This window comes from Temnothorax longispinosus, chromosome 3 (genome assembly GCF_030848805.1).
Source record: "Temnothorax longispinosus isolate EJ_2023e chromosome 3, Tlon_JGU_v1, whole genome shotgun sequence".
In the NCBI taxonomy this organism is placed as follows: Eukaryota; Metazoa; Arthropoda; class Insecta; order Hymenoptera; family Formicidae; genus Temnothorax; species Temnothorax longispinosus.
Window position 1 is genome coordinate 4,044,319 of NC_092360.1, and position 27,968 is coordinate 4,072,286.

Here is a 27,968-nt window from a genome sequence, read left to right on the forward strand (position 1 = left end):
CCTTTACGGAACGGTAGATTTTACTCAGTTTCTGCAGAACCAATCCGTCATTGATCGCGTTCAGCAGACCAAGCCGCTCAGTAGCAATCGCACGTAATTGGCTCTTACTTTTAGAACCAACCAATCAACGCAGAGTGTTGACAAGACGAATTCAACAGTTGTGTCTGCTGAACGCGCCCATTATATTCCGTTAGCAGATTTTATTGTATCCCTGTTGGCATTCTCTTCTCCTCCCTCTCTCCTCTCTCCTATTGACGAAATTTGCAGCAATTATTTTCAAAACCCGTTCTCGATAAATTTGCTTATTCAAGAAAAGTCGAACACGTGAACTTCGATCCAAGATCGCATTTGTATACGCGCGCCATTGCGGCGCGATAATCGTTGTTTACATTCTCGACACACATTGCGCGACAATACGCAAATTGCGCAATGTCGTGCAATCAATGCGTGTAAAAGATTAAGAACAGAGCTGACGGTAATTGATGATAAACGCCTGAAGCTTAATAATTTAATCAGTAAAAAAATAATCGTAAACTTTTCAATGAACGGTTTTTTGTACGCATATATAACGTCTCCTTTCATAGATGGATTTTCGTTGCACTTTCTACTCTAGATAAGGACCGCGTTGTCCGTAGGTCTGTACGTTCTTTCTGCACTGCATACAGTTAAAATGAAACAGGTATATTAGTACAATTAGACATCAAAGAGAGAGAGAGAGAAAGAGAAAAAAGAGCCAAAAAGTACGGAAATTTCAGCCACGAAGGACAAACCTAAGGGCGTCGAGATAAAAATAAGAAATCTGAAAAGTGCAGGAAAAGCGCATCTAGGAAAGAGCGAACAATCTAGACGCGTTCGACTGGAATGCGACTGACTTCAGGCGCACAGGCGCATACGCGTGGTCGGAGTTTTTAACGCGCGATCAACGGCCCGTTGATTTTGAGACAAAAGGGCTATATCAGTATTTGTTTTCCTTTTCATTGGTTAAAAGTAACCGAAAGTATCTCTCTGAACAAAAAGAAATAAAAAAAAAGTGGCCGAATTGAACGATCGACGCGATAATTTTCGGAGATCGCGCGAAATTCGCGCGCCAGCCATCAGGCGGCTCTGGATTCCTCGAGATGGCGCTGACGGCGCTCGTGCGGACTACTTCGCCGGAAATTGGCGCCGGTGGTTCCGCGGCCGGGGTATATAAACGCGCGCAGGAAGCCGCGCGACGCTCTTCTGCCTCAGTAAGAGTAGAGTTGTGTTCACGTGTGGTTGTGTGCGTTTCCTCTTTCCCCGAAATAGGCCACACAACCTACGTCCATTCCGTGAAACTAACTCTCCTAGAAAAACCCAAAAAAAAGTAAAAAATCTTCGTAAAAAAAAAAACGTATACAAAAAAATCGCAAAACCGTAGGCGAAAAACCGTCGTAACCTCATATACCGTGGTAACAGCGTGGTGATAAAAAAAAAAGAAAATAAAAAAAGGAAGAAAGGAGTACAAGCCAGTGTGAGCCGTCGACGTCGTCAAAAGAAACCGGACCGAAGGACCCGTCTACCCAACAGGCACGCGAAAAACAAGATTCTCCAGACACGCACGAGGCAGAAGCAAAAAAAAGTAAAAAAAAAAATAGGAGAAAAAGCGTGCGAGCTAGAGGGTCCTTGGACGAGCCATATTGCGAGGTAGTGGAAAAAGAAGGGGGCAAAGCGAGAAGAGATTGTCGCGTAAGGAGGAAACGTCGTTTCTGCCTATTTCTGCCTCTGTCCCCCTCGGCGCAGTACACATCTCCCCGTGTGACTTCCCACCGCCGTCGCCATGAATCCTGGTGCGCCCAACTACCCCATGGCCTCGCTCTACGTGGGCGACCTGCACACCGACATCACCGAGGCGATGCTGTTCGAGAAGTTCTCGTCGGCCGGGCCCGTGCTGTCGATACGCGTATGCCGCGACATGATTACCCGCCGCTCGCTCGGCTATGCATATGTCAACTTCCAGCAACCGGCTGATGGTGAGTCATCATCATCGTCGCTGCCGCCGTCGCCGTCGTCGTCGTCGTCCTCATAATCATCATCGTCATCATCTTAGCATAGCGCCTGTCCTCATGATGGTGATAGTGGTGATGATGGTGGTGGACAACGTGGTGACGCAACGTGGGTCCGCTCGAATGGCCGCCCGCTGCGTGCCACACACGTGCCTCGCCAACGTGCCCACCATATTGGATCCACGTCCTCGCTCGGGCGTAATGGTAGTTAACGGTTAAACGGACTCGCCACGGGAGGGGGAAGGATATTTCCTTTTTCTCCCTTTGTCGCGCATTACCTAAAGACCCGTGTCCATAACGGATTTAAATGTGATATTTTTTTTCTTTCTTCTACCTGACTTGGAGGTTGACCGGGTTGACCCGAGATCGAAAGGCGGATGTTACAAGAGCGAAAGACCGTCTCGGGGTTTATTTTTTTCTATATTGTCCGAGAGCTCTGTTCTCCGTAGATCTGCTCTTTTTTATTTTGACCTTTTATTCGTTGCGCAAATCTGATTCCTTTCTATGGAAACCCTTGGCGCCACGTGCGTGTTGTTCATGTTTTTATTTTTTATTTTTCATTCATGAAAATGGTTCTGTAAAGTGAGAAAGAAAAAAAGTCTAAAAATGCTTGGTCACGCACGCGAACGAATCTCACGTATCTCGAGACGAGTAACGTTGTCCGCGCGTGGATGTTCGCAGCATTCATTTTTACATGTAAAGCCACATCGTAATTGTATTCATTCTTCCTTCAGAATTCGATAAATATATGTATATGCAAATATAAAAGAGAAATGAAAAAGAATCCAAAGAAACTTTAGCCTACTTTATGTCAAAGTTACAACCATGAATTGTCGGAAACATCTGTTTCCTTGAATTTTTTTCAAAAGTATAAAGAACGTCGGTTTCTAGAAATATATTCTAATTTATAATATATCTTAATTAGTTTCAACTTCCATAAATATATCTTTGGAATAAATCAGAATAGATTCGTAGAAATCTGTAATTATATGTCCGAGAAAAATTGAAAAATGGTAGAAGGTAAAAAGGTAGAAGGTAATGGTGAGAAGGTAAAAAAAAAGGCCTGTTCGTTTTAGCTGAACTTTTTGCACAGTTCGTCTTTTCTTCTTTTCTCTTCAACGTGAAATGAAAAAGATAAAAGATGAACCGTGCAAGAGAAGTTCAGCTAAAACGAACAGGTCTTATATGTTTCTCACTTGCTCCCATGAAAGAAGTGGAAGAGAATCTTAGTTATTTTTTCTACCTGACACCAGGAGGGTGATTGTGTATCTTGGAACGAAGTGAAAATTCACTAGAGTATCTAAGATTTTATTTGTCGTAAATTGGACCTTAATTTTCACCTCATTTCAAGATATACGCTCGATCTTCTGAGGTTGCGAGTCTTTTCAAGAACATCTGAAGGAATTATAAGATTCATGAAAATTTACATTCGTTATATTTTTCAATACGATTCAAAGAAATAGATATTTCTGGTGAAAGAAAGAAGGAAAAGCGAGATGGAACTTTCATTTTTTGCACTACTTGATTTGGAGTTTTACCTGCGGCTAAAATCCCAACGTTACGAGAAACAAACGTAAAAGTCTATTTTCAGATTTTTTTTTTATTGTTTGTGTCTTGTACTCGTCCATTCTTTAATTACATTTTCCGTATTTAAAACGAGACAGCTGTAAATGAATTATAGTTCTTTATTATCGATTAAACAAATATTTATTTTTCTAATCGATAATTAAGAAAAATATCTAGGGACAAAATCGTGGAATATATTTAACGCAGTAATTTAATTTTAATTTTGGACCTACTGAAAAAAAAAAGAAAGAACGAAGATATATAAATTCTAATTGAAAGGAACGAATCTACATATTCCTCGTTAATTTAATAAATATATTGCGAGATGTTGTGCAAGCAGGAAAGTGTGAGATATATTCATTTCACATTTACTTTCTAAATTTTACCTCTTCCTTCACATTTCCTTCAACATCTATGTCAATAAATGTATTTTGTTTTAAAAGCAGAATAATTGCAATAAAATATAGCTACAGGGACCGATCTAAGAGCAAAAATGAGCATGAAGTTTCCTTTTCTCTCATGGAAAGTGAGTGATTTTCGCTTTTTTGTTAATTTAATCTTGAACTTCAGAAAAGAAACTTTGCTTGCGTTCGTTTATTCACATTGGGGGCTATTGGGAAAATAAAATCTATAATACGTGTTATATATTTTATTTTCCCAATAGCTCCCAATGGGAGTAAACAAACGCAGGCTGTCTTTTTTGCAAAATTTATCCGTGCTTTGCATAAATTTGTTTACAACAGAATATATTGTTTATCAAAACATTTTGCAACATTGTATCTCAAAAAACATATAGTAGCACTTGTAAATTATTTTTTCGTGAACGTGATTACTTGCAAGTCGATCGATAATGAAAGATAAATAATTTGACTGTACTTCGTTCCAAATTCAAATATCTTTCTTTTCTGTCGACTCAATGTGGGGTTCTAGATATTTTTCTTATCAATTCATAGAATGTCTTATCAGACTTTTATCACACACATTTGTTTTTTTTTCCGATATGAGAGGACGAACTTGAAAGAAATTCATGGACAGTTATTTTCTTTGCAACTACTTATTGTGCATTGCACTTAAGCCATAAGCGAAGTCAGTCTAGAGCCATTCTTGTACATACGTATCAGTTAGTTATAGTACCTAGTAATCTGAATTAAACACGAGCTCTTCTTTTATTAGTATATTTAAATTTGCAATTTTTAATTAAAAAATTGTGTGCATAAAGTTTTTGCAGATCGCATCTTCAGCTTATAAACTCTAGGCAGTGTCAAGAACAATTACGTACACACATGAATCTTTATTTAATAATAAGAAATCGGCTTTCAATAAAAATAGCGATAACATCTTTAAATTTTTTATCTCATTTGACTTTCACAAGGACGACACGTTTTGCATAAATACATTTGCGCATATTTATGTTTCAGCCGAACGCGCCCTTGATACCATGAATTTCGACATGATAAAAGGGCGGCCTATTCGGATCATGTGGTCGCAGCGCGATCCCTCCCTACGCAAGTCGGGCGTCGGAAATGTATTTATTAAAAACCTAGACAAAAACATAGACAATAAAGCGATGTACGACACATTTTCCGCGTTCGGGAATATATTGAGCTGCAAGGTTGCGCAAGATGAAACGGGCGCGTCGAAGGGTTATGGCTTTGTACATTTTGAAACGGAGGAAGCGGCTAATAAATCTATCGACAAAGTTAACGGAATGTTGCTAAATGGCAAGAAGGTAAAGTAGCACTCTATAGATTTTAGATTAAGATAAAAATTGTTTGACTTATGTCCATTTCTATCTAGATTAACTTTAATCTCGGTTTAACTTATCTTTCATCTTTTTCTAGGTTTAAGAATTAGAACAGGATAAAAAGTAAGTTAAACCGAGATTAAAGTTAATCTGCTTTGGTAGAAATGAACTTTAGATCCACTTTCACTTTTAACCTTAGGTTAAAGTTAACTGACGTTTGTGGAACTGGACCTAATATCGAGTTAACGTTTTTCTCCACTTTCTCAATATGGACCGTGCTTTCACAGGTGTACGTTGGCAAATTCATCCCGCGTAAGGAACGCGAGAAAGAGTTGGGCGAGAAGGCCAAACTGTTCACGAACGTCTACGTGAAGAACTTCGGCGAGGATATGAACGATGAAAAGCTGAAGGAGATGTTCGAGCAGTACGGGACCATCACAAGCCACAAGGTGATGAGTAAGGACGACGGCAAATCACGTGGGTTCGGATTTGTCGCTTTCGAGGACCCGGACGCTGCCGAGCAGGCGGTGATGGAACTGAACGGCAAGGAGATTGCCGAAGGCAAGTTTATGTACGTCGGGCGGGCTCAGAAGAAAGCCGAGCGCCAGCAGGAGCTTAAACGGAAATTCGAGCAGCTGAAGATCGAGCGTCTGAATCGTTATCAAGGCGTGAATTTATACGTAAAGAATCTGGACGACACGATCGACGATGAGCGTCTGCGGAAAGAATTTATGCCGTTTGGCACGATCACGTCTGCGAAAGTGATGATGGAGGAAGGACGTAGCAAGGGTTTCGGCTTCGTGTGCTTCTCACAGCCGGAGGAAGCTACTAAGGCAGTTACCGAGATGAACGGACGCATCGTAGGTTCCAAGCCTCTCTATGTCGCTTTGGCGCAGCGTAAGGAGGATCGTAAAGCACATCTCGCCTCTCAGTACATGCAGCGCATGGCGAACGTGCGCATGCAGCAGATGGGTCAGATATTCCAACCCAGTAATGCCGGCAGTTACTTCGTGCCTACGCTGCCACAGCCGCAGCGATTCTATGGACCTGCTCAAATGGCGCAGATCCGCGCGACACCGCGCTGGCCGGCCCAACCGAATCAAGTACGACCGAACGCTCAGACTGGCACCTCCGGGTTCGCGTCGATGCAAGCTGCACCGTTCCGTGCGGCGCCGCGCGCTCCTGCCGCACAAGCTACCCTGCGTAACAGCATGTCCGCCAGACCTATCACAGGTGATTATTACAGTTATCACAAAATTAGCCTTATGGAATGCGTACGATAATAATTAAATCTTTGTATTTATATTATTTATATTATTTATTTTGTTATATAGAGTTGGTTTTGAATATCAAACATGTTAATTTTAATAAAGATTCGAAAAGCTTTATATTTTTGACCGCTTTCGAACCTGAAAGTGGCAATTTATAAATGTCTTTAAGAGGTGGAACAATTAAGAAATTTTTAGCGAGATATCTGAATGTGAATTGATCTGCGTGTGATTTTCAAGATGTTTTAAAAACATAATTCGTATTTGTTGACAAAATTTACTTTCTGTTCATATTTGTATCTGTAAATAGAAGGCTATTTTTTAATGTGACAAAAAAAAGATATATTTTTAAATAATATGTAATTTAAATAATTTTATCGTTTATTATATATAAAGATTACTATCTATGAATCCATCAAATTTCTTCTATACCTACGATTATTTTGGCATCTACTAAATCATAAAATTTTATTAATTACATAATTTAATGACTGTTTTTCGATAAAAATAGATAAATAAAAGATAAGGAGTAATAAACTTAAGAAACTGACATTATGCTTTTAAAAATTACAAAAATCTAAACTAGGTAAAATAAGTATATATTGATTAATATTTTTTACAGATGCAGGTTTTGAATTGTTTTGCAGTTTATTAGTAATGTTATATTATGCTTTTTACTCGCATAACTTTCCTGTCGAACATGAATTCGTAAAAATTAGGTCTAATAATATTTAAACTGACTTGAAAAGACGTGCTAAATTCTTAGGTATCGATAATAGATTTATAATTTGTATATGAAGATATGTGTAAGTATATATATGTTTCGTGTTTACATACATTTCTATGTATGTATAAAGATGTATATAAACACAGAACATATAGAAATAGATGTGTGTTGTATTGTCTATAATAACAGTCCTCCAAGAATTTTAAACATTTGAGATTCGTAACGTTTAAGATTTTAAGACTCCGGACATCTTCGAGACATTGACCGAAATTAGAGACTTTCATCCACAGAAAAATAGTTTAACAACCGAGTAGTTGAACTTTTCGAAGGAATAAAATGTCGAGTGTGTGGAAATGTTTATTAAATTGTTCAAGTATTATTGAAAGTGTTTATAGTGTTGTGAAAAACTTGAGTCAGTCAATTTCATATGTGTAGCTGCGTAATGATACATCTAACGTGATGATATTCTTCCAACCGATCCAACGTGATCGTAATACTTGCTTCTTGTATTGAATTGTAATCAATTCTTTTACGGTCACTTCTTTATGCATTATCTAATTACGAGAAGATTAATAAACTTTTCTTTAGAAAAATGGAACTATGTATTACGCGATATGTGTGTTCGACATATAATTTCCAGTATTAATTTTGCAATTAAATGAATAACTGCTCAATTATTGTTGCAACAATACAATTGCCACAACATTACTACACTAATTTGTAATATTATATATTATAATGACATTTATTTATTAGCGAAGATTATTACAATTGACAAATTCTCTCTGTTTTAGGTCAACAAACGATTGGTGGCGCCAACATGCAAAATCGTTCCATGACTGGACCAGCCGTTGGCGTCTCGCCCGGTCAGAGCCGTCCGTCGAACTACAAGTACACCGCAAATATGCGCAATCCGCCGCAGGTGGCCATGACTCTACCTGCACCGAGTGGTCCTTCTGTGCAGCAGGCGGTTCACATTCAGGGTCAGGAGCCGCTCACCGCGTCGATGCTAGCCGCGGCGCCGCCACAGGAGCAAAAGCAAATGCTAGGGGAACGGTTATTCCCTCTGATCCAATGTATGTATCCACAACTGACTGGCAAGATCACCGGTATGTTGCTAGAGATCGACAACAGCGAGCTGCTTCACATGCTGGAGCACAGCGAGTCCCTGAAGGCCAAGGTCGAGGAAGCCGTGGCCGTATTACAGGCTCATCAGGCCAAGCAAGCGGTCGCGCCGAAAAAGGAATAAGCGTTATAACGATAATTCTTTATTTATAATTTGTGAAAATCTCGATTGTTTTTGAATTTGATTCTATGTACACGCGATGTTATCCCTTCATTTATTTTTTATTTTTCTGAATTTAACTTAATCATCTAAGTATGTTTATGTAACGAATTTACTTTCAAAGACGTAATCGGCAGGTTCAGATTGACTGTCGCTTGAGAAGATGAGAAATGTATGCTCTTTTCACGATGTAAAATTTTAGGAAGGGAGAATACTTCCAGAGGTTGTGCCATTCTTGGTATATCTTTGGATATGGAGAGTTGCGAGCACTTATAAAGAGTCCGTGGAAATAACCGTTCGCCTAGCATTTGGTTACCAAGAAAAAACAAAGTGTGAAAAGATTTCCAATCCTAAAATTTTACGATAATAAATTTTTCTTTCAAGATATACGCGATCGGCGTTTAGCGGGTGTAACAATTAATCTGTTTGTTGTTGATATTAGTGAGAAATTAATTTGGTTCTAGAGATCTAGTGGTGGATTGTATAATTCCAGAGGTGATCATTGCCTAATGGTGTCTATAATTGTTACATCTACTGAATGTAATTTTTTTTTATTCCCTCCCCTTTTCTATTTCCCTTCTCGAAACAAACAAAATTGTTCCTAAATCAAGAAAACTGTTAAATAAGATTTACACTTTAAAGCATGTAATATAGCTTAAATATCAATGTTGTGTGCAATCTATATGTTTGTCACAGTTTATCAGAAGATAGATAATTGGTGCTTAGTTTATGTTCTGCAAATCTGTCGCAGCTGTAAGATGATACGTGTGAGATAGGAGCAGATAGGAGTCATAGGATCTCAACTATCATTCCAGTCACTAAATTTGACCTTCGTTATATCTTACGTACTTTATTGCATCATCTTTTGCTCCCTTTTTTTTTTAAGTTCTTGATAAATATTTCATTCTGAATGTTTGATTGTGGATGTAAAGATAATGTATACGATGTACATTTGCACATTTGTATATGAAATTTAGATTATCCTTATATAAACATTTAAAATGAAATAAAATAAATGTAATATATATCGTTCATTTGCTGCAATAATAACAGTTACGTATTATCTCTTCCTTCGATGTATTGAATTCTCACCGTTCTTTTACAAACAACTCACAAAAATGACTTTGAGTTATGTTATTGTAGCAAATGAACTGGAAATATATATACATATATCTTTCAATCTGTATAGTCGCGCACGAAGCACTTTCAGGAGATCAGGCGAAATAAATGAAGGTCAATTAACTTTGGGCGAAATTTTAACAAAATTTATAACTTAAAATACTGATGCAATTGTTACCCAATCGAGCCTGACGCTTAACGAAGATTCTTTTGGTAGAAAAACGTTACATTTTTCATATTATTAATTAGAATCTCCAAAGATCTTGAAAATTTCAAGACTCAGAATTTTTCAGATTCTTTATACGTATCGGAACGGTTTTCAGAAAAACTCGACAAAATAATAAAATATTTCAGATTTTTCCCGTCAACACGTCTGAATAAAAAAAAAGAAAATCCGTGCAAAAAATTTTAAATACAGATAGACAACCCTTCGCAGAACACTACATGAGGCTTTCAAAGACCCACTCGATATTTCCATTTCGAATTGGAGATTTTACGAACTCATAAAAAAAAACCCAAACAAGAATCAAGCATATATATAACGGTATAAATAATAGATTCTTAAAGCCTCTGAAAGTACACTTGAGTTTTTTCAGATTTTTTATGGTACCAATTAGCTTGGAAAATCTTAACCGGCATAAAAGACCCCGGGTGTTCGACGAAAGCAGCAGAATACACGTGGTTCTGCGAAGGGTTAAACATTTCGAAAATCCTCAGCCAATTGTTTCTGAAAGTATCTGAAAAATTTGATAATTTCTTCTGAATTTTTTATAAATCTAGAATATGAGAAATTCTTAGAAAATTTCTCAGTAAATATGAGAAATTTTTAAACCAGGGTTTGTCGCACGAAATTACTTTATTCGGGTATTTAAAAAATTAAATAAAGGTTCTTATGTATTTCTGCCTTTTTTTTATATATGCTACATGTATTTCTAATTTGACTCGATAAGAAAGTCGGACTCGGTCACAATTCGCGCGAGCATCTGATTTCAAACAAATATCGGCATCGCGTGGTAAAAAGGGCGGGAAACCGCTCGCCAGATTTCATTGGAAACTCGTGGCCCGCGCGGGAGGGAAGCGGTCATATTCTTTTTTCCAATTACCATCTCGCATTTCCGGGAAGCAGGCATCACGTGATTGGCGGACGCGTCACGACCCACTTCGCCGAGAGTGCGCCGAGTGTCAGCGAGCGAATCGGCCGTTGCGGTGTGGTGTTGTGTTGCGCGGGAGAAGTGGAGAGCGAGCGAGATCGGCGACTGGCGAGAAAGAGAGAAGAAAGTATACACGAGTAGCGCGCCAGCGCCAGTTTCAGCTCTCGGCTAAGTCCATCCAGTCCATACATCCAGACTATAGTCGGCACTCGGCAGTCGGCTCGGTTCTCACTTGTGTCTGTGTGTGGTCCGTGTGCGTCGTAAACCGAACGTCGAAATTCGTCACGCCAGTCGTGCTTGGTCGAGTTCGCGTGTGGCGCGTTTTCTCCGTGGACAGTGCGAGGATTCCTTGGTTGCGAGAACATCGGTGAAAGCGAAGCGAAGGGGAAAAGAGGAGGAGGAGAAGGAGGCGGCGGCGGTGGTCAGGTCGCGCCCGGTGGTCAGATCTCAGATCCGTCAGGGGTTTGTTTGCTTCAAGCGAGCGCGCTCCTGCGAGCGGGCGACGGCGACCGAGACGACCGTGAGCTCGTCGTCGTCCAACGCTCAGCGGCGGCGACGACGGCAGGCGGTAGCGGCAGCGGCAGCGGCAGCGATCTCGGCTGTTCGAAGGAGAGAAGGTACGTTACCGCACGCATACAACACACAACACGTCCTGCCTGCCCCTTCTGCGAGCGCGCGCTAATGACCCCGTTCTAATCGTCGCCTGGTATCGTGGCCGACTTCGTCGTCGCAGGGACGACAATACCGATACCGATTCGCGCCGCTCGCACCGCACCACCACCGATCACGGCATATGGCAGTGCGGGAGACGTGGAACTTGTCTCTCCTCGCCTACGGGGTCGTATTTGTTTACATCCGTCAATCCTGTTCTGTTATTTTTCTGTTATTTTTCTCATGATGCACCAACGCCCGCAGGTACTCGAACGTAGGCTGCGGTTTGCCGGATAAACAGGCTCTTGAGCGTTGGGTGCACGCTCGTGTCCCGCTTCCCGCTGCGTCACAGCCGACCCTTTTGGGCATTGAACGCTGAAGTGAAAATGCGACGAGTATCGGCGAAGGTATTGTGATTTATTAGTTTGACGTTAAATGTCTGGCGTATTTCCTGGGCGAAATGGAGGAAAAGATTGATATTGACAGGTGAAAAAGATAATTAGGGAAGAAGAGGTACAATAAACCATCGAAGACCTGGAACTAATTCGATGGAACGTTGCTGACATTGCTGATTGTTGGCATTGAAATACCTTGTGCAGCTTTTCTCTTTCTCCTTTCTCTCGTCTGTGAAGAGAAATGTAGAGAGTTTCTTAAGAAGGAATGATGGAAATATGAATGACATATATATAGGATAGATTTTGATTATTATGTCGATTAACCCTATTCGCTCCAACCATGCCTTTCGTGTCCCACGAATTTCTAACAATCGTTTGTTCCGGAAAACAAATGATCGTGGGAAAATCCCCTCCACGCCGGAAAAAAGTTATTGTGGCAGGGAACCTCAGGTAAAAATTTCAAAGTCCTAGCTCATTTACTCTCGAAACGGGAAACAATCAAAATCTCGGTGGGACACGAAAGTGCATGGATGGAGGATTACGTCAGTGTTGTGTGAAAGGTAAATGAGCATTTTTTTCGATAAAAATGTATTTTTGTGTATAATTTAACCGTATTTAAAATATTTTTGTCGTTAAAAAAAAAATTTAACATTCCATAGAGGTCTATTATGGCTCAGAGGCAGGTGGAAGAGGTGGGGAGGAGCTACGATTATAAAAAAAAAATTAATTTTTTTACATAAAAAATATCTGTCACACTTCAAATTTGCCTTTTCTTATTCAGAAATTCTTTTTCTAGCATTCTTTAAGTCCTTAAAGTCCTTCTGTACCATTTAAAAATTACCAAATTTGCGGCGACAAAATTAAGTATTCCTATTTAATTAATAATTATCTTATATTTTTTTTCTTATTTGCACTACTTTTAGCTTTAATTTGCGTTTTGGTTCATTAAGCTTCGTCAATTTGTTCGTGAGTTATGATTTTTTAAGTAAAACGAGTCGTAACGTGTGTTTGTCAACATATAATTGTTGTAAAAAAATATTTAAATAAATGATTTCCAAATGTTCTTTACATTAATTTTTAGTCGAAGGTACAAAGATATTATAATAATTTTTGGGGAATTTTTCAAAGCTATTAACATTATAAAAAACACGTGGGACTCGAAAGTGCATGGTTGGAGGATTATTGGGGCGAAAAAAACGTTGGAGTGAATAGGGTTAATATTATCAATTCCAATTAGCGAATATCAATATCCTTTCGTGTATTACTGTGTTATTTAGTTATTATGAGACATCCGAGTAAAATATGAATGAAATAAACATGCCCTATTAACAGTTAATTATATATTGATATGCTAAAAGTGCATATGATACATTCTTCATATCTTATCACTTTCTTCCGGATAACCACATAATTTTTTGCAATAGTTCTTCCGTGTCTATTTTTATATTTCTATTATAGATTTATCTTATTTTATTGTGTATTACCATGTTATTTAGTTATTATGAGACATCCGAGTAAAATATGAATGAAATAAACGCCCTATTAACAGTTAATTATATATGATATGTTAAAAGTGCATATGGTACACTCTTCTTATCACTTTCTTCCGGATAACTACAATTTCCTGAAATAGTTCTTCCGTGTCTATTTTTTTATTTTTATTATAGATTTATCTTATTTTATTGTGTATTACCATGTTATTTAGTTATTATGAGACATCCGAGTAAAATATGAATGAAATAAACATGCCCTATTAACAGTTAATTATATATGATATGCTAAAAGTGCATATGGTGCACTCTTCATATCTTATCACTTTCTTCCGGATAACCACATAATTTCCTGCAATAGTTCTTCCGTGTCTATTTTTAGATTTCTATTATAGATTTATCTTATTTTAATTTTACATTGAAAAATATCTATTTTGACAAGGTTAAAAGGTACAACTGTTTTTCCTCATTAGTATGTTGGGGAACGGGGGCGGGGGGTAGCCCCGGACATTATTGAAATTCAAGTATACCGCGTATCTGTGGGCATTGTTTAAACATTCTGCATATGTCGAGATACGCAGGGCATATTAGAATGTTTAAACAATGGCCATAGATACGCGTTATACTTGAATTTCAATAATGTCCGGAGCTACCCCCCGTTTCCCTATATGAGGATTAATCTAACAAAATGTGTATTTTAAAAGATCACTTTCTCTCTCTGCGAATACATGATCTCCTACCTTTGTTTATACCACAGTTGATTTCTTTATCGCTTGGTTTCTTGTTGTTTTCTTCAGAAAATTCTGTTTCTTGTTGCCTTCGGGAATTTTTCGAGAATCTTATGAACATAGAGAGCTTCATGTTTTATCATATAATTTAATTATATAGGTAAATTAATATTTATTTAAATCTGTTGCAGGTTATCGAGTAACCTAACTGATATTTAAATATCTGTCTTCTACCTGTGTTCTTTTTTTTATGAGAGAGAATCACCATGGATGAAGACGAAGTTATAAAGAATTTACGCTCATGCCTGATATCGTGCAAGGGCGGTATCAAGTTAGATAATTTAAGAGGTAAATATTATCAATTCTCTGTTATTACGAAGCAATTTTAAAAAATACAGTTATTTAAGCTTTAATACACTCTGCTAATGTCTTCGTAACTATTTCTGTGTTTCGCTTTATTTACTAATCAATCATTCTTAAAGACTGACATAAGAATCTTACGATTTTTATTTTGTAGCGGACTACCGTACGATAGCAGGGGAGCCTTTATCCTTTAATCATTTTGGATATTCTTCTCTTGAAGCTTTTGTACGCAGTATACCAGACATTACGGTAAACAGAAAAGGTGGAGAGCTGTATGTGGAAGCTTTACCTTCCAAGACTTCGGCGCACCTTACAAAATTAGTTTCGCGGCAAAAGACACGACGAAAAGTACGACCGCAGCCGAAAAAAGTAATCATTTTACTAGTACTTTGTATTTCCTAGAAAGTAATTGCTGCCACACATACACATATATACTGACCATTTCACTAAATATCTATTAAAAACATTATCTGATCCGCATGTGTGTTTTGTAGCGTACATTGTATCAAATTGTTGGAAAACTGTTATTTTATGCTTGCTCTAATGTTAAAACTCCAACAATTCAGCTATTTCTGTACTGTAATTAATTATAGAATCTCTTTTTCAGTGGAGCCCACCTCGACATGCGAGAAGTTTTCCTCCGCCTGCTTTTAAAAGTAATAATTTCAGCGGTCGTTTTCAGCCTACCAGGAGTAATTACGTTAATTCTCCACATTCCTTTACTAGATCAACACCCGAAAAGAGTAACCTGTACACAGATTTTAGCAGGTACTTGTAATATTAAAATTCCGCGTTGTTTATTAAAGTAAAAAAATATAACATCTCGATAATAAGTACCAATAAGTACTGTTGTTTTTATTTATTTTTATTTATTTAAGTACGACTTGACACGTTGTTCTCCTGATTTAATTATAAGTTTTCCGTATGAATTGATTAGTCGATTAAAATTGCTTAATATATGCCGCGTAAGATAATAAGTAATTTTATATATTTGCAATATTTTAGACCTATTCCTCTTATGGAGTCTGTAGTACAGTACCCGTTACCGCTACCGCAAAATAACTTTAAACCAAGCTTCGTGCCGCTTACGCCACCAAGTTCTCCCACTAAAGTGAGTGCACGTTTAGTCTGCAAATTTTAAATGATTTGATATTCTTGCAGATTTGAAATCTGCATCATTTATTAATCACATTACGATATTTGTAGAGACTGAAAGATAAAGTGACAAATCCCTGTATAGCGACTGTGAACCAAAGTGTTAATAATTGTAAGACTATTGAAGATTTAAGATTCAAAGTATTAAATGACAATACAGCAGCTTCGTCTGTGATAAATCAAAAGCCAAAGACTGTGGAACTGAGACCTCCAAAACTGAGCGAAAGGCTCAAAATTATTTCTGAAACGCCGATTGATAACTACACCAATGGTCGTACATCTACGCCTACCCCATCCATTTTTAATGTCCCGCAGGTAAGAACACCAGAATGATTCATGTTGAAATGTTGATGTATAAAGTATAATTATAAGCTATATAATACGAATAATATGAAAGTCTATAGTATACGTGAACTAAAATATAGAACGTATATAGAAAAATATAGATTTTCAGTACTGACAGTGAATATCGGAATGCAACCATAGTATAACTTGGTTCTTTTTTTTTTAAATAAGGGGGGAGAATAAAACAAAAAATAGCTTTTTTTCTCGAGTCCCTTCTCGGCCTTGATGAAACTCCACAGGTGCGCGAGTTTCTTTCATAATATTTTATTGCTTTTACAGGTAGCACCGCCATTAGAGGCTCCCGATTCTCGGAAAGAGCTGGAGATTTATGCTCATGTGCTAAACTTACCATCACCGGTTTATAAAATGTATTCAAAGAAGGAAAAGAATTCTTCCAAGATCACCATCTATGCCAGCGTGAAAGTAAATACATTGATCGAATTGTATTTATTGAATAATATTGCAAGATCCAATTTTTTACATTGATTTATGATGAATTACAATGATTATCTACATTGATCGATGATTATAAAGATTTTCTACATTGATCGGTGAATCTTACAGGTTGGTACGCATACGTTCCACACATTTCCGGATGACGCAGCGTCCGAGGAGGAAGCAGAGAAGATTGCTGCACGATTAGCTCTGCTAAATCTGGCTAAGGAATCGTCTAGCCCCGAGGTGACGACCGTCGATACGGAATTGATGAAAGAACGCATTTTGAACATCATAACTCGACATCCGAGTGGGGTCTTTATGCATTTACTACCTGAATATTACAACGAACAATATGGGGAGGCCTTGCCCTTTAATTGGGAAATTATCATTGAGAAATGCTCAGATATAAATCAAGAGAAAGGCGTCGGAGATTCCATGATACTGTGTCGATCCTTCCCGAGTTTGAAAGTAATATACAATATGCGTGTGTATTTTGTTTCGACGATCGCGCAGATCGAAGTAAACATTTATATTTCTCTTTTTTAGCGGTCGGAAAGCAATTCCACTCCATCCAAAAATATTTCCGAGAATATCTACCCGCCTAACGAGAAGATATTATTGAGCCCGATTGGACCTGCCGCACCGGATGTATTACCAGTACCTGAAACGACCATTTGGCAAGTGTGTACTACTCACGTTGTGAACACCGTCGAAATTTGGGTTCGACTCGGCGATCAAAATGTGAGTGTCCGATCGTATTCGTTTATCCATTCGCCTTTTCTTTTATCTTTCGTTTATCTTTTCGCCAGCTAAAAGTCGTCTTACTTTCTAGAACGAATTTGTCGATATGATAAATGAAATGACAAGGCACTACAATCAAGTAAATGAACCCATCTCGCCAGTGGCATGCGTAGTCGGCGATTTCTATGCCGTTTTCGAGGATAACTATTGGCACAGAGTTGAATGCACAGATTTTAATGACGAGACCGGAATCGCCACGGTTTTCTTTATCGACGAGGGTTATGAGGAACATTACAAATCTGAAGTTTTGCATCCTTTGGACAAGAAATTTTGCGTTATTCCACGTCAAGTAATTCATCTGTTTGATTTAGCCGTATATTAATCCGATTGCATCTCATTACGCGCGTTTTTACTTTATAGGCTATCAGAGTAGGTCTTCAAGGATTGAAGGACTTCTGCGACTGCACCCAGATAGTGCCGGAAATTGAAAATCTTCTTATAGTCGATCAATTGTTTTATGTGAAAGTACATAGTATGGACACCGATGAATACGGCTCATACGTACGCATGGTGACTTTTTACGACACCAGCAAAGACGACGAAGATGTCGACATAAATCAACTCTTATTCGAAAAAATCTTGGAGAGCATGGCTGGTGCATTCAAGATGCATGTAATTGTCATTTAATTTATTACTACAATTCTCTATTATTGAGATCCTTTTTTTTTACTTATGTGCATTGGCGGTTTATCGCAGGCGGGGCAGGTGACCGAATTGTCCGTTACGCACATAGATGAGTGCGGTAAAATTTATGCGCAGCTAAACTCGCTCGCTAAAACTGTACTAAACGGTGAAAACATGTCGCAAATGTTTACGAACAAAACGATGACGGTGAATGCGATTAATTTCACGAAAATGTACCTTGTAAAGTGGAATTCGCAGTGGTACAGGGCAAGAGTGACCGATATTCCTGGCGACCAGGAAGTAATGGTATTTCTAATCGATATTGGTCGAACCATTTTGATACCGAGGGAAAATCTGTTTCACATGGACAGAGTCTCGAAGGCTCTGCAGCACATCCCTCCGCAGGTAAAAAAAAAGCAAACTTTTTCTTTTTGAACTTAGATTCAGTGTTTTTTTTTCTTTTACATATTGCGATGATAAAACTGACATGTGTTCTTGTTTGAAAAATCAGGCGATACAGATCTTTCTGCACAACGTTGACCAATCGAAGTACAGCAAGAAGCTTATAACACGATTTCGTGAATTAGTTTCGGACATGGATTTACTCTTAGCAAAAGTCATCAGGATCACCCCATCTGGAATTCCAGTGGTCGAAATTTTCAAAAGAGTCGCTCCGAGCAATATGTTGGCCTCGATAAATTCATCGTTGATTTATGACGGCGAACTGTCGAAGTAAATTTTTGCCTATTTTTTAACGAAATGGACCGTATCTATTTCTATGCGCGTTCTTTATGTCTTTTTTTTTATTTTACATTTTATACTATATATATATATATATATATATATATATATATATTTACAATTATATATTGTTTACTTCATTTATATAAGTTTTTGTGCTCTTATAACTTTGTACTAACTTTATGAACTTGACTAAAGAAGCTTCTATGTATAGAGTCAACGAAGACGCCAACAACAATACCAAGTCCAAGAAACGTTTGGATCGCAAGGCTTCTCGCACTCCTGAGGCCGTCGGCAAATTGAATCCACCAGTGATTTCCGACATCGGCCAGTATTTTGACGTCCACGTCGCATTGGTCGCGCATCCCGGACATTTTATCGTGCAACCGTTAAACGATGCAAATGAATTAAAAGTACGTAAAAGTTAATAGGCACTTTTCAAGTGTATGCAGAAATTTAATTAATTGATGAAATATATTCTTATGCTGGATCTTCTCATTTCCAGGCAATGATGGTCGATTTGCAAAACTGTTATGAAGCGAACGATAATCTGCCTTTGGAATCTGTCGGCGAAAACAAACTCTACGCGGGAAAATTTCGAAATGATTGGTACAGGTATGCAACTTGTATAACTTTACAATGTAAATGAAAAACGGGTTAATAACAACGATTAATAACAATATTTTATTCACTTTAGAGTATACGTTACTAATATTATCAGCGATAATGAAGTATCCGTATATTTCTGCGATTACGGTGACGTGACTATAATATCCCGCAGCAGTTTGCAGCCGTTGAAGAGCAAATTCTTGAAATTGCCGTATCAGGCAGTAAAGGCTAAACTCGTCGGTAAGAGAAAAGCGTCTTTTTTTCTTCACAAATGTGTCTTTCAGCTTAAACACTTGTATCAATTCTTTGCAAGTTCTAATAATAACTTTTAACATTGTTTAGGAATAGAGCCAATAAATGTCGACTGGACAGTGAACGATTGCGTTGAATTTAAGAAACTAGTGCTTGAGAAGAATTTTGTCTCTGTAATCGTCGAATCCGTGTTCGATCATCTGTCGCCTGTCAATGGTACTATGCTGGGTTTACGATTGATTGACGTTAGTACCGATAAAGACATATACATTGATAGACTATTGGTAGAAGAGAATCGTGCCAAATACATCGAAGGATTTGAGGGTCTCCCTCCTTAGCTCGTTACATTAGTCGGTTGACAGAAATATTTTTATTTTCTTTACGATTATGTTATTGTTATCCTTCTACGATGCCGTGATAATAGATCGCTTATACATGCACTACGAACCTGTCGTGAGAGGATTAACGCATGAAAGTGTTTCTAAGGTTTTATTTTTTTTTCCGTAACGGCATGGTGATGCATTGGCGTGCACGTGAGCGTTATAAAGGAATAAGAAAGAATATTTAAGGTTTACGTTAATTGAATTCATCTCCAGTTAGTTTTGTTACTTGAAAGTTTTCTTTTTTTTTTTAAGTATCAGAGATACGAGCAAAATGATACGCACATAGCGGGACTTAACTTATCAAAGAAGCTCTTCTTACTCGTTTTTCTTACTCGTTTAAAAAGGCGTATTTGTGATTACACGCGATAGTCTTTAACATTTACCGTTATTATTGTTAATTACGTTTTTGTTATCACATATAAAAATGTAATTATCGTTAAAAGTTGAAACAAAGTGCAGTTTATTTACAAAGAAGTTTTATTATAATTTTGTTGTATTTTTTTTGAAGACATTAATTTTATGTCAAGTATTCTTTAACAACATTATGTTGTGTCTCTTTTAATTTTTTGTCGTTGATTAACTTCTCGCAGGGTTATTTCATGATATTAAACGAAACAGTATGATTGTCTAACGACAAAAGATTGGCTGTGTAATATATTAATTAAGTGACAGCATTCCATATATCTATAAATAAAAATATATCCATCTATATGTATAGTTTCTATATATGTACATGTACATTGATATATATATATCTATACACACATACACACACATTGAACATTTATAATTAGTCGCTTCCTGGATTGGAATAATTTACTTTTTTGCCATCTGTAAGCGTGTCGTTAGAAATTCTCACGAAGTTATTTGTAATGAATATTTTTATTTTTTTTATTGATCTGCAACTAAAGTTACAGCGTATAAAATAAAGTTTATGTGTAATAATTTTTTCCGCACGCATTTTATTCCTTTACATATTATTAATAATATAACATTAATAATGTTGTGAAGTTGTTATATGATACGATTGAAGATCGAACATCGTCGTGTTAATGCGAGGCCAACATAAGAAAAAAATAGTAATTTTGAAAGGGCCAGTGCAAAAAATAGAGGTATCACTTATGCTCGCTCATTTTCTATGAGGAATGTAACATTGCTGATCCGTGAGCTGTCGCTTCCAACTACCTGGACGGAATCCATCTCCTCGGCTACGGCAGCAACCTCGACGTTTTTATTGAAATTCGACATTTCAACGATATAGGTGCCGGCGCTATCCGGGGAGCTTATATGCGACGACTCGGGTGTGTTTGTTTTTTTGAATGCACCTGCCGAGTGAAAATTGAATGAATGACCCGGACTCTTGGATGCGGTCGTGAAGCTGGACTGCGTATTGCTATTTCGGAGGGAACCGTCGTGGAATCTCGTGGAGTTCGCGACGCGATCTTCGAGGAGCATATCTCGTTGAAGAACGACGTTGTCGGGCGCATTGGTCCAGAAACCATCGCGCTCGTTCGCGCTGGAACTCCGTTTCGCTTCAGCGACGTCGTCGAAAAACATTGAATTGCCGAACAGTATCGAGTCGATCTTCTCGATGATGGAGTGCAGTCGATCCCAGCTCTTCTTTCTCCAGTTTCGCTCCATTTCTCTCGAGTGGTGCGACGTCATCCATGGTTCGTGATCATTATTTTCAATTTGTATTATCGTGTGTTCGGTTGTGGGATGACGAGATAAAGGAATTTCTTTCGTCCCTGCTGTGCTGGGTTTATTTTGACGAGATGGAGGACAGCTCAAGGCATTCAGGATCACTTCGTTACCCCGAGTTTGCGACGTGTCTTCCGTAAGATGTAGTCCAACATCGCTGCCGCTTGCGTTTTTGTTGTGTCTTAGAACACGTACCGACGTGGGACTGCCGAATATCGAGTATGCCAAAACGTGATCGTAGGGATGGTAATCCACACAGGTAACAATCGTCTTGGCCGAGCTACGCCCACTGTTCGTGTACCTAGCTACGTGTTTACCTGTCTCCAAATTCCAGATATTCAATACGGAATCCTCACTACCGCACATAACAAATCCACCGCAGGGAGATATACAGGCTTTCAATTGTATTCTATAAATAAGAAAGAAGAAAGATTCAATAAATCGAATTAATAAATACACAAATTTTTATTATAAGAAATGAACCAATGCGTAGGCCAGATAGGGGGACAGAATGAGAAGAACAGCGGTAATGATGAAACAAGTATAATGTGTGACAGAGATTTAGAGGGGTTGATATGTTCACGTAAAAAAATGGTGTGAATAGAGAAAGGTAAGAGGAAGGTAAAAAAAAATACGAAAAAATGTACAGTGGATAATAAATTAAAATTAAAATAGCAACGTCGAGATATATGATAAAAAAAGAAGTAAGGAGAGATGAAGTAAAAACGAGCAAAATGGAAGGAAATAAAGTAAAGAGAAGAAATAAATATGCAAAAAATGCCACGAAGTTAAAGAAAGCAGGAAGAAGGCAACAAGGAAAGAAAGAAAATTCGGTATTGTTGAATGTTGTCTTCGCATGTTATTTAGGATGTATAAAAAAAGTTGATTGCAATGCTTAAAAACGCGAGTATGAAGAATGCATAAAATATGTTCATCCAACGTGCCTTTGATTGTTAAATCGTTTGTACTTTTGCAAAATCACCCCGGTCGCGAGATCTAGCATTCGCAGGCCGTTGTCTCTCGAATGCACGAGGAGTCTAGATTCGAGAGGGTGTAAAACAATCGTGTTAATAACGACGCCTTCGATCTCGCGAATTTTTATCTTCCTCGAGATGCATCCCGTCCTCTTTGACGGTATCCTACTGTCTCTGCGGATCGTCCAAAGGATTATCAGTCCCACGCTGTCGGCGGTAATCAAGTTACCGTTCTTTTGAAATACCATAGAATTGACGAAACCCTCGTGGCCTTCCAATTCCTGGTTCAGTTCTCGCTTCCTTGATCTCCTGTCGTCCGCCCAGATGCGAACTACTCGATCGTAACATCCAGTTGCCACGAGCGTCACATTGCCGGGCCCGTACTTGGCGCAATAAACATACGAAGGATGTGGCAGCATCTGCAATAAATTTGTTTTGTGTACATTTATTTTATATAATATTTTCTTTAACGCATGATACATTTTACAGACAGTCGCGTTATATTTTAAACAGTTTTACTTAATTTGGTGCATCTTTTTAATTATGTATAAGAATATTTAATAGAAAAAAATAGCGCTAATATGTTAAATACGCAATTATTGTTGCTAATAAGATGCACGATTTTACTTAGTTAGATATTTAGAAAATTAAAAAGTTCATGATTAATTAAAACTTAATATCATTAATCTTAATGAAACGGATAAACATGAATGAATCACATACAACATAACGTTCATAAAACCTTCATAGTTCCATAATTCATCTCCATGGATGTTTATTGAATTAATTCATGTTATCTTGATAAATGTCCATTACACAACTACCCATTATAAAAGTCCATTAAACATCTACGATCCGTTATAGAAGTCTACTAGATATAAAATTAGATTATATTAGAAGGATATTAGATATAAAAGAATATGATAGAATTACATGTTTAAATTTATACAAGTTTCTTAAAATCAAGTTCTATACGTTAATTATTTAAAATTTTCAATAAATTTTGTGTATATTTAGAAAAATTTATAATATTTCTCGTAATTTTTAGTTAATTATATTTTTTCATGATTTTCACAAAAGATTTTACACGAATATGAAGTAAATAGAAGTACCAAAAGACCTACAGATATTTAGTAGACATCCATGGGAAGTTATATGGACGGCAATAAAGGCTTTGAATTTCTATAGTAGACGTCTGCTCGACATTTATTAGAAGTTTTCGTTCCGTGTGGTCAGTTACCTCGATGTGCTGCACGATCTGATTGCGAACATCCCAGATACATGCGGTCTGATCCGCGGACGCCGACAACAGGCAATGATCGTCGCTGGACCAGTTTAGAGAGTACACGAAACTCTTGTGGCCGAGAAATCGAACGCGAATCTTGCCTGAAGTTTCGACCTGAAATCGAAGTAACAATTAATAACTACTTTATTACAATCAGTGAAACAAACGACAATAATTTTCAATTACAATCATATGACTGAATTTTACGACCTTGTCTTACAGAAACTTAATTATCACATCTTTCTTTCATTCTCCTCTCGTCTAGACGCGATATTTGTTTGCGGTATCTGCGATATTGACGCACCTCGTAAACGACAATCGGGTAATAGTACTCCTCGGAATGGACGCAGGCCAGATACTTGCCGTCGTTGCTGAAGGCGACGTAGAAGCAACCTTTGTCGCTCACTTCCGTCTCAAACATCTTCTCGTTTGGGATTTTACAAGACTGAGCGGCTAATCGCGCCCATTTAGGGAGACCTATCGATTCCGATGTACATTTCGAAAGATCCCGCGAGTCCTTTCGTGCATCATCAAGGAGATCGTTTATCGGCAGCTTTTGATAAAGTACAGGCTCGAGTTTCGGTGGTGGAACTGATGTCACCGTGACCAAAAGACTGCTGGGATACTTGTCCCTGTTGTTCGACTGCCACCAGGTAAAAACCTATACGAGACGAAAGAAATGAATAAAATTTTCTGCGATATGGTATTGTTGCAAAACTCTGCGTAAATCACCCCGAAAAGAATCGTTATCTACTCCGTTGCTATGTTAGTTTTACGGAAAAGTAAAAATTGCATTCCGCAAATAGAAAGTTATACGATCCTTTTCTTTAGAGTTATGTATCACGCTAAATTATAGTCTATTACAGTCGGCAATATAATTCAATGTCTGTCGCTTTCTTCCTGGTTCATTCAACGGATTAGCTAAATTTCTGCCACAAAGACGACAAAGACTGCGTTTTCATGGGAAATGCGGAATATATGTACACAGAAATGCATTATAAACACACTCACTTATTAAAAACGGTAAAACGGGAATATTTTAACAATGTATAATCGAATAGCAGTACGCGAAAAAAATGATTTATTTTAATGTACAGCGCGAGAGAAAAATTCACAAATTTATTCTCTTTGCTTTTGAAGTCGCGTCAAAAATCCAGCGTAACTGCAACAAAGAGCTAGAAATTGTAATTTATGGTAAATTATTCAAAGTGGAATGCAAACACATGCATATGCAATTTTTATGAAAGTTCTAAGGAGTTTAAATGGCAATTCCGAAAACTTTTAAATACTGAAAATTCGCTTGAATAATTAAGGAGCCATGAATACCTCGCATTTTTGTCTTCCGTATTTTTTAAAGCTTCGCCTGGGTTTATAAAGCTGCAGTCGCACCTTCTTGCCAGTATGAAAAGTATTATTGATGCCTACGGGTTTGAGAAATGCCCAGGCGATTTTGTTCCAACATCCCTCGCTACCTGAAATACCAGACCCAAATTATTAAATTTACATGATGTTTGCAAGCGAAAATACGTAAAATTCTATGTCATCGTCAAACTACAAAATTGTAAGAGTCACTAAATGTTGCAATGGATATTATCAGTGATATTTACAATCAAGTAATCTACTTAAAATATGCTGACTTTTTATTTTCAAAAGTAATATTAGCAAACTTTCTTTTTTGAGGATTTATGTGGTAATTACTTTTGGATCGATCTTACATTCGAAGGCATTTCTATTGCCCAGTATTTCCCTAAAATGTATCTTATATTAATTACTTAACGTAATTTGGATAATTAATTCATAAGAAAAAAGAAAAAAAAGCTCTTTGATGTAAAGTTGCAATAAAAAGGTCTCTCTCTCTTTCTCTCTCTCTCTCTCTCTCTCTCTCTCTCTCTCTCTCTCAATCATAGAATTAATATATACACTCTTTTAATATTTTTTAAACCAACTAACTACATAATATTCTTATGAGATCTTAGTAGAAACTTACCAATTTTGTCGTAACTGAGGCTCGCGTCAGCGAAGCTCAGGAGCTCCATCACCTCAAAGAGGATCACCACCTGTTCGCCGTCCTCGCGTCTCATAATCGCGTCAAAGTTGTGCTCGAAAATAAGCTCCTCTTCCCAGACCGGTATCATCGATCTGTTCTTCTTGAAGTCGAACTTGCCGGTGATCATCGGCTGAAGATACGCGCTGCTGTTCTCCGTCGTGCTCTTCAGATACGAGCCCGTGCGAGCCTCCACGATGTGAACCCTGACCATCGGTCGCCTCACGTTCACGTAATCAGGCTCAAGCACGTCCGTCCGGTGAATCGTCACAGAGATAAACTTCATCTCCTTTTCCTCCTCCTTCGTTGCCTCCTTTTCCTGTCTACGTTTTTTCTTCCTCTTCCTTCTGACCCTCACGTCCTCTGTCTCTGCCGCCGAATTCGCATCCCTCGCGGACGAGCTGACGAACGCGTCGTCGCCGGAATGCTCCTTCTTCTTGAACAACGCTCGCTCTCTCCTCCTCGACGATTGATCGCGCGTCGTTTCCGGTTGGGATCTCCGGCTGCTCGAGACTCGCTCCTCGGAGGTGATCGAGCTCGACCGAACGTCGGTGATTCTCTCCAAACTCGCCGACGAGTCGGGTTCTCTAACGCTGTTTCTTCGGCTTCCCGAGGATCTCGCTTTCGAAGAACGATCGTCGCTGTCCCCCGCGAGACGCTTGCTCATCGCCATCTCTTCTCGTCGATGCTTCCTCGAAGAGTCGCCGGACGTAGTCCCAGTCTCGTCTACGTCTTCAATGTTCGAGCGGTCGCTCATCCTCCTCATTTCGATCTTGGTGCTCTCCCGTTTGTGATCGGTCTCGATGCGGAGCACCTCGTCCTCGTTATCGGACACGAAGGCCGGATTGTCGAAGAGGACGTCGCTCCGTCGCAGTCTGGTTCGCGGCGCCGGTACCGGGGTTTTACGCGAGTCGTCGATCAACGGGGACGCGTCGTCGCTTGTCTCGGGCAATCGGATCACGCCGGCGTCCTTGGACCAGCGTTTCCGCGGTGGCCTCTTCGGGTCCGTTCTCTCCGCTTCCGTTTCATTCACGTTCGCCACGGTGCTCCATTGCTTCCTGCGCCGCGGTTTCTCCTCGAGAGACTCATCCCTCTTTTTCGGCGCGTCGAATTCCTCTATCAGATCCAACGACTCCACCATCAAATCATCATGTTTGGGAAGATCCTTCGAGGAACTCCTGCGATCAGAGGAGCGATTCCGAGGCGTTTCGCTCGCTCGCGAAGAAGCTTTGGACGATCGCTTAGTCTCCTTACTGTCCGGGGATTCGATCGTAAGAGTGTCGTCTCTTTGTTGTTGCCGCCGGCCCGAACTCTCACCTCCGTTGTGAACGTCCACGACGACGTTAACCGTCGTCTTCGGCGGTATCGCGCTCTCCGTCGACTCCTCCAAGAAAGAGGACACATTGCGCGATCTCCTCAATCTCCTGCCCCTCGACTCGATGGACTTGGCCATCTCTGCGAGACGGCCACTATGGTTTTGGCGGACGCGCCGCTAAGAGAAAGAAGGTCGCTCGCAAGGGAACATCGCGTGTGCTCCAGTTGTACGAGCTGATCGATCACTCACGAAACTTGCGAATTCATCGGACGTGGTGATACCATCGCGGCCCTGGAAGAAAATAATTTTGTCCTCGTTGTAATCTTCATTAACATTCATGTGCATATGTAAACTTTACTCACGATATATATAAATACTACGCTGACTACGTTGTCCTTCGTGTAGCGAGAACCGCGTTACTAACAGGCGGCACACCAGGTGTGGGAGTACTTTTGATTACGCTCAGCGCAGGCATGGATCGATCGATACGGTGGGTGACCACGAAGTCGGAACTCGTTCAAGCCCTCTTTATGTCTTTATCTCTTCAATTTCTGCGCAGACAAACCTTACACGTTTTAATTCGCAAAATGTTTATACGATAAAATGGAAAGTGGGACAAAAAATAATTGTTACCAGGATCGTTTTCCTTAATATTTGCCTCGAAAAATAATGCTTCCATCAATTTTCCCTCTTGAGAATAGACTCTCCGCAATTAGGTCCATTAGCACTTGGTTCCAGTAAATTTTCACGACAATAATTTCACGGCGATGGATTTCTGTCCTTTATTTCT

General features: G+C 38.8%; 3 protein-coding genes and 1 long non-coding RNA gene across 7 annotated transcripts; 3 read left to right on the forward strand and 1 right to left on the reverse strand.

Moving 5' to 3' along the window:
• The first annotated feature begins 1,229 nt into the window (after positions 1-1,229).
• LOC139809834 (polyadenylate-binding protein 4-like) lies at positions 1,230-9,001 on the forward strand. 2 transcript variants are annotated; one of them, XM_071773063.1, is made up of 4 exons: positions 1,230-1,991; positions 5,009-5,319; positions 5,622-6,567; positions 8,124-9,001. In XM_071773063.1, exons 1-4 carry the CDS (start codon positions 1,799-1,801, stop codon positions 8,576-8,578), a joined length of 1,905 nt encoding a protein of 634 aa, XP_071629164.1. In that variant the 5' UTR covers positions 1,230-1,798; the 3' UTR covers positions 8,579-9,001. The 2 variants fall into 2 exon arrangements, with proteins under 2 accessions (XP_071629164.1, XP_071629165.1); XM_071773064.1 differs by lacking the exon at positions 1,230-1,991 and adding an exon at positions 4,095-4,116.
• Positions 1,998-3,842, forward strand: LOC139809839 (uncharacterized). Its single transcript, XR_011731190.1, has 2 exons — positions 1,998-2,228; positions 3,482-3,842. It is a non-coding gene; the product is annotated as an uncharacterized lncRNA (long non-coding RNA).
• Positions 9,002-10,871: 1,870 nt separating the features above from the next.
• Positions 10,872-20,804, forward strand: Tapas (tudor domain-containing protein 7 tapas). Of its 3 annotated transcripts, none has more exons than XM_071773058.1 (18): positions 10,873-11,501; positions 11,618-11,942; positions 14,340-14,496; positions 14,666-14,880; positions 15,119-15,279; positions 15,517-15,622; positions 15,718-15,981; positions 16,291-16,434; positions 16,576-16,917; positions 16,996-17,190; positions 17,282-17,539; positions 17,611-17,862; positions 17,947-18,279; positions 18,386-18,606; positions 18,830-19,028; positions 19,121-19,230; positions 19,313-19,464; positions 19,567-20,804. In XM_071773058.1, exons 3-18 carry the CDS (start codon positions 14,415-14,417, stop codon positions 19,812-19,814), a joined length of 3,282 nt encoding a protein of 1,093 aa, XP_071629159.1. In that variant the 5' UTR covers positions 10,873-11,501; positions 11,618-11,942; positions 14,340-14,414; the 3' UTR covers positions 19,815-20,804. The 3 variants fall into 3 exon arrangements, with proteins under 3 accessions (XP_071629160.1, XP_071629159.1, XP_071629158.1); XM_071773057.1 differs by having other exon boundaries at positions 11,800-11,942; XM_071773059.1 differs by lacking the exon at positions 11,618-11,942 and having other exon boundaries at positions 10,872-11,501.
• LOC139809830 (uncharacterized) lies at positions 20,802-27,708 on the reverse strand. The gene is made up of 7 exons (XM_071773055.1): positions 27,541-27,708; positions 25,807-27,469; positions 25,146-25,291; positions 24,124-24,480; positions 23,775-23,933; positions 22,505-22,953; positions 20,802-21,969 (listed from the first exon to the last, which is right to left on the reverse strand). Exons 2-7 carry the CDS (start codon positions 27,314-27,316, stop codon positions 20,979-20,981), a joined length of 3,612 nt encoding a protein of 1,203 aa, XP_071629156.1. The 5' UTR covers positions 27,317-27,469; positions 27,541-27,708; the 3' UTR covers positions 20,802-20,978.
• Between the last annotated feature and the right edge of the window lie 260 nt (positions 27,709-27,968).

Excerpts from the sequence above, each read along its gene's own strand:
- Tapas (XM_071773059.1), top strand. The coding sequence starts at position 14,415 with ATGGATGAAGACGAAGTTATAAAGAATTTACGCTCATGCCTGATATCG. Across the intron at positions 14,497-14,665 it reads CAAGTTAGATAATTTAAGAG|CGGACTACCGTACGATAGCA; the intron begins GTAAATATTATC and ends TTTATTTTGTAG. Across the intron at positions 19,465-19,566 it reads AGTAAAGGCTAAACTCGTCG|GAATAGAGCCAATAAATGTC; the intron begins GTAAGAGAAAAG and ends AACATTGTTTAG.
- LOC139809830 (XM_071773055.1), bottom strand. The coding sequence starts at position 27,316 with ATGGCCAAGTCCATCGAGTCGAGGGGCAGGAGATTGAGGAGATCGCGC. Across the intron at positions 25,292-25,806 it reads CCTCAGTTACGACAAAATTG|GTAGCGAGGGATGTTGGAAC; the intron begins GTAAGTTTCTAC and ends CTGGTATTTCAG. Across the intron at positions 23,934-24,123 it reads ACCCGATTGTCGTTTACGAG|GTCGAAACTTCAGGCAAGAT; the intron begins GTGCGTCAATAT and ends CTTCGATTTCAG.
- LOC139809834 (XM_071773063.1), top strand. The coding sequence starts at position 1,799 with ATGAATCCTGGTGCGCCCAACTACCCCATGGCCTCGCTCTACGTGGGC. Across the intron at positions 5,320-5,621 it reads TGTTGCTAAATGGCAAGAAG|GTGTACGTTGGCAAATTCAT; the intron begins GTAAAGTAGCAC and ends GTGCTTTCACAG. Across the intron at positions 6,568-8,123 it reads GTCCGCCAGACCTATCACAG|GTCAACAAACGATTGGTGGC; the intron begins GTGATTATTACA and ends TCTCTGTTTTAG.